This window comes from Triturus cristatus, chromosome 2_1 (genome assembly GCF_964204655.1).
Source record: "Triturus cristatus chromosome 2_1, aTriCri1.1, whole genome shotgun sequence".
NCBI classification, from domain to species: Eukaryota; Metazoa; Chordata; class Amphibia; order Caudata; family Salamandridae; genus Triturus; species Triturus cristatus.
In genome coordinates, this window is record NC_140581.1 from 1,183,918,266 (window position 1) to 1,183,937,578 (window position 19,313).

General features: G+C 48.2%; 1 protein-coding gene across 2 annotated transcripts in view; it reads left to right on the top strand.

The window, feature by feature from the left end:
- DNAH6 (dynein axonemal heavy chain 6) overlaps nt 1-19,313 on the top strand; it is a 2,458,578-nt gene that overhangs the window by 2,373,170 nt on the left and 66,095 nt on the right. For both annotated transcript variants that reach the window (XM_085636629.1, XM_085636630.1), the window contains one exon: nt 7,358-7,430. In XM_085636629.1, the coding sequence (XP_085492755.1) occupies nt 7,358-7,430 (73 nt within the window). The remainder of the gene's footprint in view (nt 1-7,357; nt 7,431-19,313) is intronic.

Consider the following 19,313-nt stretch of genomic DNA (forward strand, 5'->3'; position numbering starts at 1 on the left):
ACCGCCTTAACACCTATTATGATTAGATTGACCTCTATAGAAGATAAGATGTCTGCTTTAGAGCGAAATATAGGGATAGTATCTCAAGCTATGCCTCTCCTCAGACGACCCATGTCTGGTCCACAGGAGGCTGATAGGCAATTAACTACTATTAACAATAGACAGGCGGAGAAAAAGAAAGCACCTCTAAGTCGCTCTAATCCATGCGTCCTTCCTGAGAATGAAGGCTCAATTTTGATGGAAAAAGATCTAGAAACAACCACTGGTGACAGTAGAATAATAGAGAAAGAGGCCCCACCAGCTAATGCTGTGACAGATGGGAATGTCCTGGTGGGTAATTATGAGCCAACACCAGAGGGAGAACCATTTCAGTTTATCCCAGAGGCTTTCCCATTGGTACTTGTTTTGTCCAATGCTCCACCATTGGGTCCAGGTCAGGTGGAAACAATATCCACACTCATTAATAAAGCAACGCATTGGTTAACCAATAACATGAGGATTTCCAGGGAGGGTAGGCAAAAATTGGCTAGCGAAATTATAATGGCTAGAAGGGTGTCATGGCTTGGTAATCAAAAGAAATGCTTTAATGGTGACTGTATAGCTATAAACTTTTCCAGTCCCCATGTGATGACAGAAGTTTTGGGTAATTTATTCCCCCCACAACACAGAGAGTCAATGATAAAACCCTTGACATTGGACTTCTTCTATGGAGAACTTGGACGCACAAGAACCGCTCATAGGTTTTGGGGGAAAAATGTGCATATCCACAATCCAATCGGGAGGCGAATTGTATCTTTGTGGGATGGAATAAGTACAAGGAACAGGTTTGGGGTTCTTAGTAACATGGAAGATTGTGATTGACTTCAGGGTGAACAAACAATACCTATAGGTAATAATTCCCTGAGCAATGGTGTTGTTACCAACTGGTCCTTGGGTCATGATGTCAAATGCCAAGATCTCATTATACCCCCCTACCCCAAAGTATGTCAGCTTGCCAACCTGGGGCTAACCCACGATGTTAGGTTCCCTCCAGGCTTAAATTATAAACACAGAATGAATGAGGGCTGTACTACACTGACTAGCACTATGTTGAATTCCCAATCTCCCAGGTCTAACATATCTAATCAGATTCTAACGAAGGAGGGTGCCATAAAGGGAGGAAAGGATAGCTCCTCCATCTCGAATACCCCTTTACAACAATTGGTAGATTTAACCCTGCTCTCGTGGAATATTGCGGGCCTGGGTAACAAGATTGAGTCCCCGGAGTGGTGTAGTTTTATAGACCGATATGATATTAATATCTTTCAGGAGACCTGGTCTATTACTCCTATATGTCGCCTGGGATACCTCAATTTTTATGTTCCAGCCACAAAAACATCAAAGGGCCGGCCTGCAGGGGGATTGGTGATTTGGGTCCGGCAGAGTCTGTGCTGTAAAGTTGTACAGGCTGAGCTTAGGGAAAAGGATACTTTGATGATCGAATTAGAATGGCCTAATGGCCACAGGGTGGCTATTTTTAATGTATACGCTAGGGGGATAATAGGGGGGCATAGCTCAGAGGTTATTGCAGCCCTTGATACCAGACTGGGAGCCCTCTCAGAAGAGATTTTTACTATAGTAGGAGGGGATTTTAACACCACCTACGAGCCACTAGGCCTTGAGGACCAGGACGTCTCAGAGGAGCAGGACCTTAGATGGGGAGTACCCAAATTGGAAATTCCCGTATTAAAAAGATGGTCCTCCATAGCTATTCAATTAAAAGCGTTGTGCCTAGAAAGAGGCCTTAGAGCAGCCAACGGGAGAACTCCCTCAGACACACAGGGAGCCAATACGTTTGACAATGGAAGGAATTGTAGCAGAATTGACTATCTCTTGGTGGACTTAAGGATATGGCATTGTTTAATAGATATGGTCATTGAAACCCGGTTGGAAAGTGATCATAACCCCCTCTGTTCGAAATTTCTAATCCAAAAGGGGGTCAGAGTTGATCTCACAGGAGAAGGGTTAGTCACGTTAGATATAGTTGCTTCCAACAATCTGCGTCGGATAAAGTGAAGTAAACTGAAAGAGGATCCTGGAAAAATGAATGCGCTTAAGGCGGAGGTTTTGGGTGAACTGGCCCGACTCAAGATCCAAAGCAGTGATCTAGCCTTTCCCACCATCATGGGATAGAGGAGGTTATGCGGAACCTCCCCATAATAATGTTGCCCAGACTCAATGGCTAGATTTTTTTAAACCCCAATATGCTTGCAGCCTAGGTGAGGAGGAGTGTCCATTACCACGAGAAATATTTTATCAAACCCAGGTATTTACTATTACCGATGTCAGCTTGGCATTGGATTGTGTGACAGGGGGTAGAGCTCCAGGTATGGATGGCATTCCGGCTGATGTTTTTTTGAGTGACAGACCAACCTGGTGTCAATACTTTGTAATTCTAGCAAATGCTGTGGCCAGGGGTGCTCCAATCCCAATGTCCTGGAAGGGAGCAGAAATCATTCCGGTTTTTAAGAAAGGTGACAAATCCCTCCCAAGCAACTATAGACCCATCAGTCTTATTGACTCTGCGCAAAAATTGGTGTGTCGTTTAGTTTTAAATAAAGTGCAATCCTGGATTGAGGGAAATACCATTTTATCCCCTTATCAAGCTGGTTTTCGCCCCTGCACCAGTTCTGTAGATCAGGTTTTTTATTTTATTATGGTTTACTGGAGGAATGTGGTTTTAACTAAAGGGTCGCTCTACGCGGTCTTTGTAGATTTAAAATCGGCCTTTGACTTGGTTCCCCGCTGCAAACTTTGGAGAGTCCTTGCTGAACTAGGAATGGCCCCGGAGTTACTGACTATTCTCGTCCGCTTGCATGAGGGCAATTTTGCTAGAATCAGATGGGGGGCACAGGGGGAGGTCACAGACACATTCCCTGTCGAGCGCGGTGTTCGGCAGGGTTGTGTCCTGCCCCCCACCCTATTATCATTATATATAAACGGAATAGTTAACCATCTTCGTAGCTCCCCCACTAACGCCCCTGTAATAGCTGGTGAACATGTACCTGTCCTCATGTTTGCGGACGATACGATGATTATTTCAAAGACTCCGAACGGGCTACAGAAGGCAGTTAATGCCTTTGGTGATTTTTGTCAGGAGCGTGGACTTGTAATCAATACATCGAAAACAAAGTTCATGTCTATCAATCCACATAAATCCTTTAGAGGTAGTATCATACTAAATAATACTCCTTTGGAGCAAGTAGAGGCTTTCACATATTTAGGAATCCTACTCCAGAGCAATATGTGTTGGAATCGCCATCTGGATATGGCAACTTTAAAATTCCATCAGCATGCGGGTGTTCTATTGTCCACATTCAAATCTTCTCTCACTAAACCAATCACCCCTGCATTGGAGGTATATAATATGAAAGTGCTGAGTGCCACCTTGTATGGGTCAGAATTATGGGGGTTTAATAATCTGAGCCAACTGTCTAAAGCAGAAAACAAAACCCTACGTAGTTTAGTTGGCGTCCCCCAAAGTACTCCCACTGTTGCTCTTTTACTTGATCTAGGTTGGAAAAATGTGGTTGATATAGTGAGGTTGCGTCCTCTCCTATATTGGAGGCGAATCTGGACCACACCAGAACTGTTACATTATGCTCAAGCTCTGAAGGATGTAATTCGGGCTGATCGATTCCACAAAATCCATTGGCTTAGCGAGATCAGGTTGCTAATAAAAAAATTAGACCTCAATTCCCTATGGGAAGCACCGGATTCAACATCCTTCCCATCAAAAAAGCAACTAAAAGCCACATATTGGGAAACGGTCCTTTCCACACTTCATACTGCTAATATGAATACCAACCTCACAGGTCGTTTTTTAAAATTTAAGTCTAAACCATGGTGTGAATCCTACTGGGATATTATTGAAAGTCCCCTAGATCGCAAACTGTTTTTTCAGTTTAGGGTAGGATCACTGCCAGTTAAAGCTTTTACCTGTAAATGGGTGCCACCTCCAGATGACAAATGCATTAAGTGTCTTGATATGGTTGAGTCAATTGTTCATTTGTTTTTTGTATGTCCCCTATACATTGGTCCAAGACGCAAGTGGTTGAAACCCATCTGCTCAAACATGGGTACACGACGGCATATCGAAGCCATGAGGATATGGAGTCAGATTGCTCCCCTTGCATAGCTATTGCTGTAGCAAAATTTTTAAGAGGGGCTTGGATTATACGTTCACGTTTTGCACAATTCTAGCTGCTAGTTAAATAATCTAGGATGGTTTTATTATTGCTGGTTTTTAGGAAAATAATTTTTTAGTGGCTATATATGAATTTTATGATGAATTATTCGACAACAATGAACTGTATTTAATAACTTCTTAACATGTGTAAACTTAGGTCCTATTTAATTGTTTGTGTTATATGTATTGTTTGTGCTTTTATGACATGCTGTCGAATAAAACTATTTGTATCGTATGTCTGGAGTACATAGTAGCATATCTAAGCGTACATGTAAGTCGTGCAGGTGTGAAAAAAATGAATAGTCTCTCTCACCCGGATGGTGTACCCTCCAGGAATCCACTATTGCCCGCTGGGCCTGCCATTCATTCAGGGCTTTTGCTAATCTAATTATTGGAGTGCCTCTTGATAGTGGGTGAGAGTGGGCTAGTTCTATGTCCGCTATACAGTTGTAATCCCCGCCCATTATGGCAGGGCCCATGAGGTACGGAAACAATGTGTTGGAAAGAACCAAAAAGAAGGAAACTTGGTCTGTGTTGGGGCCATATATTGCCCCCTATAGTAATGTCACGCCCATCTAATGTGCCATGCACCACCACATACCTTCCCTCCAACTCTACTAAGTGTCCAGTGTATTTAAAGGGTACACCTGCCTTGATCCATACCAGTATTCCTCTGGCAAACGCCGAGTAGTCCGTATAATAGGCCTGCCCTCGCCACCTACGCTGGAGCGCTCCCCCCTCCTTTGCCTTGAAATTGTGTCTCCTGCATCAGTGCAATCTGTATTCCCCTTCTGGCTAAATAGGCATACACCTTATGTCGTTTGGTCATGGAGTTCATCCACCTGACATTCCGGGAGAGTACTTTATATTCTACAGTGGATGCCATAGGACTTTCTGAAGGTATCTCCCCTTCCCACTAGGAGTTTCTTATATCCTGTTTATTCTCACCTTCCCTGTCCATTTCATAGCCCACTCTGCCCACCATGCATGCCAGCCCCCCTTGGTAACCCCCAACAGAAAAGCTAACTCCCACAGCCCAGGACTGGCGTAAAAACAAACCTCATCCAAACCAGACACCAACAGGTGTCTATTTGCGAGATCACCCGCATAACAACAATCAGGGTGGGCTAGTAATACAGACTCGGAGTTGAACTCCCTGTCCCGGTTTTCCCCCATTACTATGAACTCAACCCTCTGGTTGCAGCATCAATGGGTTCCATTGGTGCGTTGCCATCTCAGAGTCCTCGGGTGCACACCGCTGGAGGGCTTTCTACCCTAGCTTGTTTCAACTTTCCCTAAATAATCTCATCTGCCGTTCTCAGGGTAATCTTAGGCAGTTTAATATTGGTGTCCTCTGCAGAACTAGTGTCCTTGGTCGTATCGAAATTCCTGTCTTCTTGCTCATTGACCGAGGAATGTGGCCTCCTGCCTGAGTTGCTGAGTTCCATGAGCACTCTGATCACTTTCCCTAGTTTACGCTGGTTTTCTGCTAAGGTGGGTACTCCCTTTTTTGTGGACCTCAGTGTGCACCTGCAGGACCCCGCTCACCCAGGTCCACCTCCCGATCCTGCATCTGGTCTCGTTTCCATCCAGTTCCAGGCATCCTGCGGGCTCAGGAAAATTTGTGTCCCAGACGGTGTGACCACCCGTAGCCGTGCTGAGAATATCATTGCGTAGGAGACATTCATCTGTCTGAGACTGCTTTTCAGTTCCAAGAAGGTTGCACATTGCTTCTGTACTTCCTACATCACTTTGCTGTTGTGTATTTGAAGGTCCCTCCGTGCGCGAGCCTGGGCCAGAATAGAGTCTCTTTCTCTGTAATGAAGAAGTTTAGCTATTATGGGGCATGGAGGCGCCCTTGATCTGGAGGGTCATGTAGGGACCCTATGCGCCCTCTCTAAGGCATAGAAATGGGAGGGGCCCTCTGGAGCTTCCTCTTTGCGGAGCCACTCCTCTATGTAGGACAGAGTGTTTGAACCTTCCGCTTGTTCAGAGACTCCCAGAATTATGATGTTATTCCTGCATGAATCATTTTCATTGTCCTCCACCCTCCTTTCCAGGACCTTGACCTTACTTTCAATAAGGGAGACTGCTTTCTGCAACGAGGTTAGTCCTGGGGGTATGTCTGACAGGGTATGTTCATTTGAGATGACTCTTTCGGTCAGCCGTCTGTGGTCATCCTTCAGCAGATCTAGCTCAGTCCCTATGCTGTCATTTCTGGGTTCTTCCTGTTGGGCCAGCTCCGTGCCCCCATCGCCATCACTCTGGCTAGACAGTGGTTCTACGCTGTGACCTTCGGGCCCCCGTTTCTTGACTGTTTCTCTCATAGCCTTTGGGCTGTGGCTCCTGCGTTTGATTCTGTCACTGTGACTCGGGTAAGGGTCGAGGCCAGAATCAGAAAACGTAGAGAACAACGAGAGAGCTAGGGAAAAGGAGAGGTACGTCCGTATCCCCTGAATATAAGTCAGTTTTGTCAATGGTGGACGAACCCAATTATGTGTGGTACGATCACTGTGAGACAGTGTTTGGGAACCCACTAGGTAGGTTAAAAGACCCCTCACACACCAACCTGGTTGGTGTCATGCTTCATCATCGGGGTCCCAACCGGGTGGCCGAATGCCCCCCGGTTGTGCTACGATGCCTGGCTACAGCGGAGCTGGTGTGGTGCAAGAGTGTGATGTCGTGAATATTAAAAATATCTCTGAGAGTCCTTGCCGTTTGGAAATTTATTACTGGCGGCTCAGGATATAAATAAAAACAGGGTATGTTGGCGTTAAGCCACGTCCCCAATAACTTTTCTAACTGTTAAATGTTTTTTTTATTCTAAAGTAAATAAATGGAATTGAGCAATTTAGTCTTGCAATAAACCAATAAAATGTTTCACATTGAATTAACAAAAAGCAATAACGCATGTGGGCGGGACGATTCATTATTTATGATTTCAATGGAGATTCATCTGAAGTAGACCTAGGATTACAGGTAAGTAGCTATTCCTTCTCAATAAATTGCATGCATACTTTGCAGAAAATTCAGGTGAACTTACAAAACTGTGCCCTCTACAATAAACAATAAAAACAAAGCAATACTTTCTATGAAAGGTTTAACTATGTGTATGTGCTTTTTGCTTAGGCCTGGATCAAGCGTGGACAGCCTAAATCTTTCTGGATCTCTGGGTTTTTCTTTCCACAAGGATTTCTTACAGGTAGACTATTTTATATATTTTATTGATGTGGTAAACACATTAGGCAAAACTATAGAATTATTAATTGTACTATAAGTAACCTCTTAATGTTAACCAATTTATGTTCATCATAATGACTGAATTAGCTGCATCTACATTAACAAGGTCGCACAGCTATCTGATATGAACACTGAAATCACTGAGTTACTTTACTGTCTTAATTATCAATGCATTTCATACTCATGAGCTGTCATGCACATGTGAAATCTAGGGGTTAATTTGGGTTTGGGGAAGTGGATGAACCGCCACAAATCAGCAGTTCTCTCACCCTGTTAAAACCTCATTTGAGGTGGAGAAAACAACAGGTTTGTATCAGTGAAGTTTCAGCTGTCTGCTGGTGCAAACAGTTGGCCCTGTAGCCCATAGACCAATGGACTACCAGGTTACAGTGACATTAACCTTCCCCTATGTAGGGCATGGTGATCATCACTAGATTCTCTGCCTGGGACAGCTGTGCAAGCTAGGCTGGCCCAGTGCAGGTAAATCAGTAAGGGAAGCTTCCTGTAAGTCAGTACCTTTATTACTTTGATTTCCAGCAGCAAATCCATGCTTTTTGTGTATGTGTATGGAATACAAACTACTTTGCTGGCCAGGCACAACAAATATGGCACCTGCTTTGCAATGTGCACAGCCTTCACTGCAACTGCTGCACGGGCAGGAGGGGAATTGTAAACATGGCTGATGGTCATTCATCAAGGGAGTTGAGGTTTTAGCCTTTGCTGACCTGACAGGTCGGCAGGTCATAGGCCAGGTGGCACTCTTAGGTTTTTGCTATTACTTTTTGGTTTAATGCAAACATGAATATTGAGAAATTCCAAAGCAATTGTTTTAGAAAGGCATATTTTGCAGAGGTAGAAACATTTTCATGCGGTAGAAGTCTCCTATACTCTCAGTATGTTTTTTGTTTTTGGATACCAAAAATCACAGGATTATTAAGTATTGGGTCTTTAATACGTTCGCTTGCTTGAATCACTCCAGTCATCCAGCTAGGAGTATCACTGTAATCATAGTGAGCAGTGCAATGTTAAACATATATCAAAGAAGGGGGGAAATAAGAGAAGTATCTCAGAGGGGCTCGTTGCCCTAGCTGTGTATACCGCAAGAAAACAAGAGCCCGTCTGTTTAGTGTGTGCTAACCCCCTGCAGGTTTGAGAAAAAAACGCTAGGCTTTCTTAAATAACCCTCACCCACCTGGGTTGTCCCTTGGTGGTATGCTTCATCATAGGGTTCCTCCCGTTCCACTGCAGAACGTGGCGTGCTACGACCTGCGAGTTACGCAGGAGCACTGAATGGTATGCTGTTAGTGATTAATAGAATAGGAGTAGGAGGGTTTTTATGTATAGTGAAAGGTAGAAAATACCTGCCTTGTAGGAGGGCAATGCTTCAACCTGGCCTCCAGACGGTATAGTTAAGAAGCATTGGTAAATGCATTAGGTTTCTCCTATGTGATTAATAATAAGCTGTTTTTTGTTGTAAGTTGTAGCTTGCTGAGTAGTTATACAATATAAGTTACAGAAAGTTATGACTTGTTTATGTACAAAAAGGCAGTATATTGTGCTGTTACTAGTGGTATAGTGTGGGTAAGTAATAGCACATTTTGAAAAATGAAAGCGGGAAATAATAGAATTCATTGATATAATAGCAATATGATGTGTTTAGTCCTGACAACTTTTGGGTCCGGTGCCACTGCATCTGCTGCACCATTGAAATCATGCCCCTAGTGCCTGCAGAATACATGCATTTGTGACTGCCTGTTTAGTAGTAAAATATAGCAATATTTGGGCTTTATGAGTTATAACTTTTGGCCCCGGAGCTGCTGCTCCTGCTGCACCATTCAAATCATGTCCATATTGCCTGTAAGGTAACTGCACTTGTGACTGCCTGTTTAGTAGTAAAATATTGCAATATTCTGTGGTTAGAGGGGTTCCTGGAGCTTTGTGCCCCGGTGTCACTGCACCTGCTTCACCATTTATATCAAGCCCCTTTCTGCCTGTTTAGTAGTAAAATATAGCAATATTAGGTGTTTAGAGGAGTTCTGACAACTTTTTGGACCGGTGCCATTGTACTTACTGCATCATTCAAGTCAGGACCATGGAAAGAAGCTGAACTGCAAAAATAAATGTGAAAGGTCGTTATTCACCAAGAAAAACATTGCTGTTGTTTAATGTTACAAATATTATAAATTGAAGATTCATAACTATGTAAATCGCAAGTGTGATTAGTATCCTGTTTAACAGTACACAATTTATCAATCTGAGAAAGATGAAGGGTGAAGATGACCCACCAGATTTTGAACTTGCTTTCTGAATGTCAGACGAAATGTTAATAGGTGTGCTCTACTCACCGAGTCATTCTGCTGGTGAAAGTGCAAACACACCTACAAGAATCACGCACAGTACTACATACCCACAATGGCAAATATGTGTTCTCACCTGATTGGAATACAAAGGATCCATGGACTGGGTGACACATAGGGTGGTAGGTAAATGCACTCTCACTGGATAGCACAGACCGCAACATCCCGAGTCAGAAAGCAAGCTAACTTTGTCCATGGTCAGCGGAAGAGGTGGGAGTGACTTCACAAGGAACCTCCATGTATCTGCCTAAAAACAGATCCAAGTTTAATGTGCATACACATGTAACAGTATTTGTGCATGCCTGCATTTTTTAGATTATTAAAGCAAGACATATTGGATTTGGCAAAGCTATTTTCTGTGAAAAAAGGAGAAAGAAATATGGGGAATTTTTCAAACTGTTTCAAATTAGAGAATTAACATAGATGGAAATGTAATAGGAAAGACACAAAGGTAAAGAATAATGGGGAGGAAAGAAAGGGAAAACACATGCACATTCCTGACAAAAAAAATACTGAAAATCTGATGCACTAAAGAAAAGACATGCTTTCTGCATGCAATGCATGTATGAGTTAAATCGTTTAATGTATGATGATTCAGTGTACCTTTGAAATGTCTGTTACTTTTTTGCAACATTTCTTCTGTCAGCCTGTGCATTCTTAAATGAATGGTAACAAGAGGCTCAGATAAGATTCTTGCTGTTTCTCATGTTAAACCATGGCTGTATTTGGCGAGCTTCTTGATCTATGCAGGGTATGAGCATCCTCAAGGGCACCCCGGCTCTACCCCTCTCCCAATGGCTGCGCTATGACTTAGCATGGGAAACAGGAAGAATCTTATCTGAGGCTCTTGTCACCATGCATTTAAGAATAAACAGGCTGATGGAAGAAATGTTGAAAAAATGTATCAGACTCGCTGAATAACCAAGAATGACATAGCGAGCCGGTCTGCCTCTGACGGTTTTGGAAAGTTAGGGAAGGGATTAGCAGAAAGGAGCTGCTTTTACTGCATGGGATCTCCGTGAGCAAAGGCCCCGACTCTACCCCGCCCCCTCCTTCTCTAATGGCCACACCCGCAGAGCCTGAGAGGCAACAACGGAGGAGCAGAGCAGCCTCTAGGAACTTTCCAGGACAAGAGAGCAATGCATTGCTCAAATGAAAACTCGACGTCTGCCACAGAAAATAAATGCATTTAACCTGTGAGGTGCGCTGGAGTGAAGTCATCATTATTAAGCAATATGAGGTCCAAAATGTAAAAGCAGCGTCCGAGACAGGAAAGCAATGTTTCGTTAAAATGTAAACGCAAGGTATGTAAGCCTTAATATATAAGCAAGGCGTCTGCCACAGAAGAGCGATGCCTCCTTTTACAAGCCCTCTCCCAAAGGGAAAAAAAAGGAGTGAGCACAAATCCACGTTAATTGAAGAACATGGAAATATATATGTAGCAGGGGCAGTCAGCAGGGAGGATCTAAATGAACAACAGAGGGAGAAATTAGACACGGCGAAACAGAAGCATGCATTTCTAAAGAGCACAATGAAAAAAAGAGGAGGGCTTTCAAGCCACAACGTACATTACAGCATGCCTTGCAGAGCAGCACATGCACCTCCCAGGCATGACCTAAAAATGAAGTCAAAGAATGTGAAACTCTTTTAAATAGGTGCAAGACAAACAGGAAGTGGTGGCTGAATTAATGTGTCTTGACTCAGGCAGAAGAAGGTTTCAGGCAGCATCTCCCTAGGTAGGAGTACGGGTGGGAGCTGACGGAGACCAGGGTTCTGGGGCACTAACCCACTAGGCTTCAGTTGTGTTCCTCTCTCTACTGAGTATTATTCTGAAGTAACTATTTTCAATATAACTCCGCAGTGTCTGGGGGGAAGGGGACACTACCCCTGGCTTAGTAGTAACTGTTTACCATTTTGGAACACAGCCCAGCGAACATTTATAGATGTAAATTATACATACAAATAAACCGTTTTAGGAGAAAATAGGTTTTAGGAGCAACCAGGCCCAGACTGGGAAGCAATCTCAGGCGTAGCAAACTCCTGCACACCCTCCCCTAGATTGTGAGGCATGAAACTGCACCAAACTATGAATAAATTACCTTTCTGATGGATACATCTGCCTGTGGAATCATAACCTTTTGAATTACCCCTTGCGCAGCATTCTACTGAAACTTTTTTCATAGCTCTCCCCCTTTGACGAGGATGTCACAATGTCATGGCTCTGCTTGCGACTCCCCGTGACATCATCGGAGCCATAAGAAGACCTCGTCGATGTGCTGATGTCAGTTCCCTTTTTGGGTGCCATATGTCTGTCACAGACCCCACAAAGACTGCCTTTAGTATCTGAAAGAGACTTGTTAGTGATAGATTCCTTACCTTAGAATATCCCCAGGCGTCAGACTGTATCCGGAAAGTTTATTCGTCAGCAGTACCCCTGCGCGTCGGTAGGTGGTGTTGTGCGGCTCCGCGTCCGTCGCTGGCGTCGTATGTGCTGAGATGACGTAATGGAGACTACCTAGGCGCCACCCATGCGCGCTGACATCAGTTCTTTCTTTTTCCGCGCCAGTAAGCGCAGATCTGGTTAGAGCACGTACCTCAGTCACTTTTTGACTATCTTTTTGAGACTTTTTGTCTCCTGTAAGTTTGAGTCTTCCCTGGTGCACGTAGGGATACCTGGTTTTAAGTCTTGTGGGGCCTGCCGTCGCAATATGTCGATGGCGGACCCCCACGACATCTGTCTCTACTGCCTGGAGAGCGACCAGGACTCCCAGGCCTGTATGGACTGCTTGGCCATGGCCCCGAAGGCCTTGAGGGAGCGGCGCCGGAAGCTGTTTGAGGTCCGGCACCCGTCCCCCCGCCATTCACGGTCCAGGGGCCTCTCCAGAGAACGCTCGCGGGGCCATCATCATCGCTCCTCGTGCTCCAAGTCTTCACCCTCGGATTTAGGTAAGAGACGACACAAAAAGAAGTCGAAGAAGCGTTGACGCTCTCCGACGTCCCCCTGTCGGTCCCTGGATGCGGACGAGGGGGACAGGGGTTCTGCCCCTGCGGCTCCTTCAGAGCCCAGGAGTCCCGCGGCCTACCCACCTTACCCGGGTCCGTCGGCTACTCCCGCTCAGGTACAAGAATTTCTTGCTACCTTGGACCGCCTGTTTAGGCCTCGGGCTCCCGCCGGCGCACCCTTGGGCCTCGCGGTCCCGGCACCGCAGGATCCTGTGCCGCTGGCTCTGGCCATGGCACCACTAGGTCCCGCGCTGCCGGCCGAAGCCCCGCTCTCGGCTCCGCTTCTGGTGCCGCAGTGGGTACCATTTGTTCCACCCCTGCCCAGGCTCTCGGACAATTTTGTCCCTGCCTGGGATCCGCATTGGAACACGGCGCCGGTTCGGCCCCGTCCTGCGCCGTTCCCGGCACCGTTTGTTCCTTTCCTGGTCCCTGCCCTGCCACCGCAGCCTGTCCCACATACAGCGGAGGTGGAGGATGACTGAGAGGGGTCTGAGGACCCTCTTGCTCGTCAGTGTGACTCCGAGCAGGACGGGGCGGACGAGTTGGAGGAGGCCGGCGGCCTTGATCTCTCCTCTGACCCGGGGTTTGCCTCTCCTCCGCCTACCATGGAGGAGGGCGCTTCGTACACGATGGTGTTTCGTCGGGCTGCTGAGGTCCTCCACCTTGATCTCCCTACGGTGGCCCTAAAGACTAATCTCCTCACTGAGGTGCTCCCGACGGCGTTCACTTCGTCGGAGCCCCTCCTGCCATTTAACGACGCCTTCACTGACGTCTTACTGGGCACTTGGTCGCGGCCTGCCACAGGGGCCCCGGTGGATAAGAATGTCGCCAGGCGTCATCGCCCGGCACCAGGTGACCCTGTCTTTCTGACCACTCATCCTACGCCTGAGAGTCAGGTCATCCAAGGTTCGACGTCCCAGATTGCCTTTCCTATGGCTCCGCCGGATAAGGACTCTAAGAAGCTGGAGCAGTTCGGCAAGCGATTGTTCTCTTCGGCCAGCTTAGGGCTGCGGTTGGTGAACACCGCTTGCCTCTTGGGCCGCTATTCCCACGCGGTTTGGGATGACGTTGCACAGGTGTTGCCTCAGTGTCCTGAAGAGGCCCAAGCTGTGCTGTCTCAGGCTGTTGCCGAGGGTAAGGATGCAGCTAAGTTCGCCATTCGGTGTGGTTTGGACACCGCTGACTCACTCGGTAGAGCCATCTCTACGACTGTGGTGCTTCGACGCCACGCCTGGTTCCGATCTACCGGGTTCTCGCCAGATGTTCAAAGCTCACTCTTGGACATGCCCTTTGATGGCACCCATCTGTTTGGCGATAAGGCTGACAGTACGCTGGAGCGTTTTAAGGACTCGTGGGCTACGGCCAAGTCCTTAGCTCTTTCCACGAAAAGACCAGCCACTCTTGGTTTTCGTTCCTTTCGTGGCCAAGGCAGGGGCACCCAGGCACGTTCCTTCAGCAAGCCTGTGCAGAGCCAGCCTCAGCGCGGCCACGGACACAGCTTACTCAAGGGCGGGTCTGGGAATCAGCGTGGGGGTCAGTCCACCTCCGCCCCCGCTGCTTCTACCTCCAAACCTTCCTAGTCTGAGCTTTGTGGAGCACCCCATGCCGGTGTGTGGCATGATCCGCCTTCACCTCCCCCACTGGCACGCTATCACATCGGACAAGTGGGTGTTGCAAATCATCTGCAGGGGTTACTCCCTTACCTTTCAGTCCACCCCTACAGCCATGCCACCTCAGTACCACCGCATTTCGGGGGACCACTTGGCAACTCTCCAGCAGGAAGTTATGACCCTCTTGGCCAAGGGGGCCATTGAGTGCGTTCCTGGGCCAGAAGTAGAGAGTTGTTGTTATTCCCACTACATTCTGGTCCCCAAGAAGGACAAAGGGGGTCTGCATCCCATCTTGGACCTCCGGAACGTCAACCGCTTCCTCCGGAAGGAGAAGTTCAAAAGGCTGACTCTGGCTCAGGTCTTAGCTGCCCTCGACCCTGGAGACTGGATTGTAGCGTTGGACTTGCAGGATGCATATTTTCACATCCCCGTCCTGCTGGCCCACCGGCGTTACCTGCGGTTCACGGCAGGCCCGGGGCATTTTCAGCTTGCCGTGCTCCCTTTCGGCCTTACCAGCGCCCCTCGGGTGTTCACGAAAGTGATGGCGGTGGTCGCAGCTCATCTGTGCCGGTCAGGGGTGTCAGTCTTCCCCTACCTCGACGACTGGTTGTTGAAGGTGGGCTCGCCCCAGGTAGTCGTCTCCCACCTTCAGACTACGGCCGACCTCCTGCATTTGCTGGGGTTCTCCATCAACGTGCCAAAGTCGCACCTGAGTCCCTCTCAGAAGCTCCCCTTCATCGGAGCGGTTCTGAATTCAACGCGGTTTCGGGTTTATCCTCCCGAGCAGCGAGTCCAGGATATTCAGGTTATGATTCCGATCTTTCAGCCTCTATCCCGGGTTTTAGTCAGGATGACCCTCCGGCTCCTGAGCCTGATGGCCTCCTGCATTCTGCTAGTGCAACATGCCATGTGGCATATGTGGGCTCTGCAGTGGGACCTGAAGTTCCAGTGGGCGCAGCATCAGGGCAACCTGTCCGATCATGTCCAGATCTCGGAGGGCACTGCACGACAATTGCAGTGGTGGCTCACGAATCGCGATTGAGTCAATGGCAGATCCCTCTCCCTTCCCCAACCGGAGCACACAGTGGTGACGGATGCGTCCCTCCTGGGATGGGGAAGCCACTTGGGAGAGACGGAGATCAGAGGACTCTGGTCTCCGGCGGAGTCCCGGCTCCATATCAACCTTTTGGAGCTTTGGGCGATCCGACTTGCACTGAAGGCATTCCTTCCCGTTGTCCGGGGAAGTGTGGTGCAGGTGTTCACGGTCAACACCACTGCCATGTGGTATTGCAACAAACAGGGCGGGGTGGGGTCATGGACCCTATGTCAGGAGGCTCTGCGCCTCTGGACATGGCTGGAACATCGAGGCATTACCTTGGTGGCTCAACACCTGGCAGGTTCTCTGAATGCCAGGGCGGACGAACTCAGCCGCCGGTGCTTGATGGATCACAAATGGCGTCTGCACTCGGACGTGGTGCAAGGTCTCTTTCTGCAGTGGGGAGAGCCTTGGTTAGATCTAATTGCCACCGAAGAGAGCGCAATGTCATCAGTCCTGCGCGTTGGAATTTCCAAGGCGGCACTCGCTCAGCGACGCTTTTCGTCGTGAGTGCAGTTGCGGTCTGTTGTACGTCTTTCCGTCTATACCACCTCTGCCCAGAGTGCTGAAGAAGATTTGGCGCGACCGGGCCCAAGTCATCCTTGTGGCGCCGGATTGGGCACGAAGATACTGGTATCCCGAGCTACTCAGCATGGCGATCGATCCCCGGATCCGTCTGCCCCTTCGAGAGGATCTTCTGTCGCAGCAGCAGGGGACGGTCCTCCACCCGAACCTGTCCAGTCTTCGCCTCCATGCGTGGAGATTGAGCGGCGACAGTTGACTGCTTTCGATATTCCTCCCGAAGTCTGTGATATCATTCTGGCAGCCAGGCGTCCCTCCACTAAAACGGTATACGCCTGCAGGTGGAACAAGTTTGTGGCATGGTACACAGCTAAGTCTGTGGATTCCCTTTCTGCCCTTCTTTCTGAGGTCCTTCTGTTCCTACTATCCTTGGCCCAGCAGGGCTCTGCTCTGGGCACTATCAAAGGTTATCTTTCGGCTATCTCCGCCTTTCTGCGGCTTCCAGATCAGCCTTCTCTTTTTAAGTCCCCGGTTGTTAACCATTTCCTAAAAGGTATTACACACATGTTTCCTCCCGTGCCTTTCATTATACCTCAATGGGACTTAAATCTTGTCTTGACCTTTCTGATGTGCGCACCTTTTGAGCCCCTTCATAACTGTCCTTTACGTCTTCTCACTCTCAAGACGGCTTTCCTGGTAGCTATCACCTCTGCCAGAAGAGTGAGTGACCTCCTGGCTCTTTCTTCTAAACCTCCTTTCCTTGCTGTTCATCCGGACAAGGTGGTGTTAAGGACCCGTCCTTCTTTTTTGCCAAAGGTTGTCACACCCTTTCACATCGGGCAGATGATCACATTGCCCACCTTCTTTCCGCCTCTGCATCCTTCAAGGGAGGAAGAGAGGCTCCACCGTCTGGACCCAAAACGTGTGCTCTCGTTCTATCCGACGCGTACACAGCAGTTTCGGGTGGATGACCAGCTCTTTGTTGGTTACGTGGGTGCCAAAAAAGGTCGGGCCATGCACAAACGAACCGTCTCTCGGTGGGTCGTTCTGTGCATCAAAGCCTGTTACTCCTTGGCTAAGAAAGAGCCTCCTGTAGGGCTGCATGCCCATTCTACCAGGGCAACTGCAGCCACAACTGCCTTGGGGCGCGGCGTTCCCTTGCAGGACATTTGTCAGGCAGCTACGTGGGCCTCGCTGCGCACGTTTACCAAGCATTACTGCCTTGACAGTCAAGTCCGGAGAGACGGCTTTTTTGGCTGTTCTGTTCTCCGTGACTTTTGGTGTAATCTGTTGGCAGACCCACCACCGGGGTTGGTATTGCTGGAGTATCTATTCTAAGGTAAGAAATCTATCACTAACGTGTTTCTTTCAGATGCACAAGTTACTACTTGTGTAACGATATATCTGTAAGAGACATTAGTTAGTGATAGATTACTTATCACCCCACCCATCCTCCCCGTTCTGCGAACTGATTCTAGGGTTAAGGTCATCCCTTTCAGGGCCCTAGTTTCATGGCACCAGTGGTCAGTTTCTTGCATGGCTCTGCGTTCCTGGCGCGGAAAGTCGTGTACAGAACTGACGTCAGCGCACATGGGTGGTGCCTAAGTAGTCTCTGTGACATCATCTCGGCGCATACGATGCCAGCAATGGACGCGGAGCTGCACGACGCCACCGACCGACGCGCAGGAGTACTGCTGACGAGAAAACTTTTCGGATCCAGTCTGACACCTGGGGATATTCTAAGGTAAGGAATCTATCACTAACTAATGTCTCTTACAGATATATCGTTACACAAGTAGTAACTTGTGCGTTCATTTTCTGACCATGAGGTAGAGGGATGCTCGTATTGTCCTCTGATGAATCCAAAGGCCCTTAAAGAGAGAGATGCAAAGTTGTTTATGGTCCAGGCGGGAAGGGGAAGAGAGGTTGGAAGAGAACTAAGTCAAGGCCGAAGTCGCCGACTCCGCACACCTCGAAGTCATTCATAAAGCATTAGAAGAAGCGGTGTCACAGGTCCAAGCGTCCATTGGAAGGATGACATCTCCCCTTCTACTTCACCACAGGTGACTCCGGTGCATTCTCCGACACCAAAGGACTCTCTGGCACACAGGGAAGCGTCTCCAGCGCCTGCGGCCTCTCTGATCCTGGATCCGGGGTCTCCAGCATCGCAGCCAGTACCCGCCTTAAGACCTCGATCTATTCCAGATCAGGAGGTTCCGGAGCCGTACCCGAGTTTTCCGGCTCCAGGTGCGGATTCGTCACATTTTCTTAATGCGATGTATGGCATGTTTGCCAGGGCGGTTAACCCATCCAGCGTGCCGGCTGGTCCTGTGGGTCCGTTTTCCTATAATTTGTGTGTTCCCCAACATTATGTCCAGGTACCATTCATGCAGAGACTACGTCTTGGCCTTTCCCGACGCCAAGGTATTCGATGCCGATCCTGTCCCAGGAGGTAAGGATGGACTTTTCTCCAGGGCCGTCGGGCCCCGGTCTGGCCAAGTCACGACTTAGGGCGGCGTCCCTGTCCGCTACTGAAGAACCTCCATCGACACCGGCTCCGAGGTGACTGGCCCGCGTCTAGCACCGCAAATGCCGACTCAGAAGATGCGGTCAAGGAGGGAGGCTCAGAGGCTTCTGGAAGAGGATGAATTCCAGGAGCAGGCTGAGGAGGGGGAGATACTTGATCCTATGAATGACTTTGAAGGTCTGCAAGAAGCTAGTGGGCTGGACACATCACCAGAGTGGGAGCTCTCTTCTCCCAAAGCTCTTACTTCTCAGGATGTGGCCTCTTTCCATTAAGTAATAAGAAAGGCTGCTGACCTTCTGGATTTGCAGTTGCCAACTGCGGAGGTCAAGTCTAACATTTTAACAGAGGTACTGCACTCCCCTTTATCAGTGGTGGAACCTTTGCTTCCATTCAACGAAGCCTTGACGGATCCAATCTCAAAAGTTTGGCAGAAGCCAATGTCTGCCCCTGCTGTGTCGAACGGTGGTAAGGCGTTATAAGGTTGCACCTCGAGATCCAGCATTTTTATCGACACTCCCTTCTTCTGAAAGCTTGGTGGTGCAAGCGTCTTGTTCCTCTAAGCAATCTGCTGGTTCCTTCCCCTCCACTGCGGGGGATAGAGACTCCAAGAAGTTGGAACAATCCGCAAAAAAGGTGTTTTCATGGGGGTACTTGGCCTTAAAGCATGCCACGTGCTTGATGGGGCGTTATATCCATGTATTGATGGACTCAGCTAAGGAGGTGACACCAA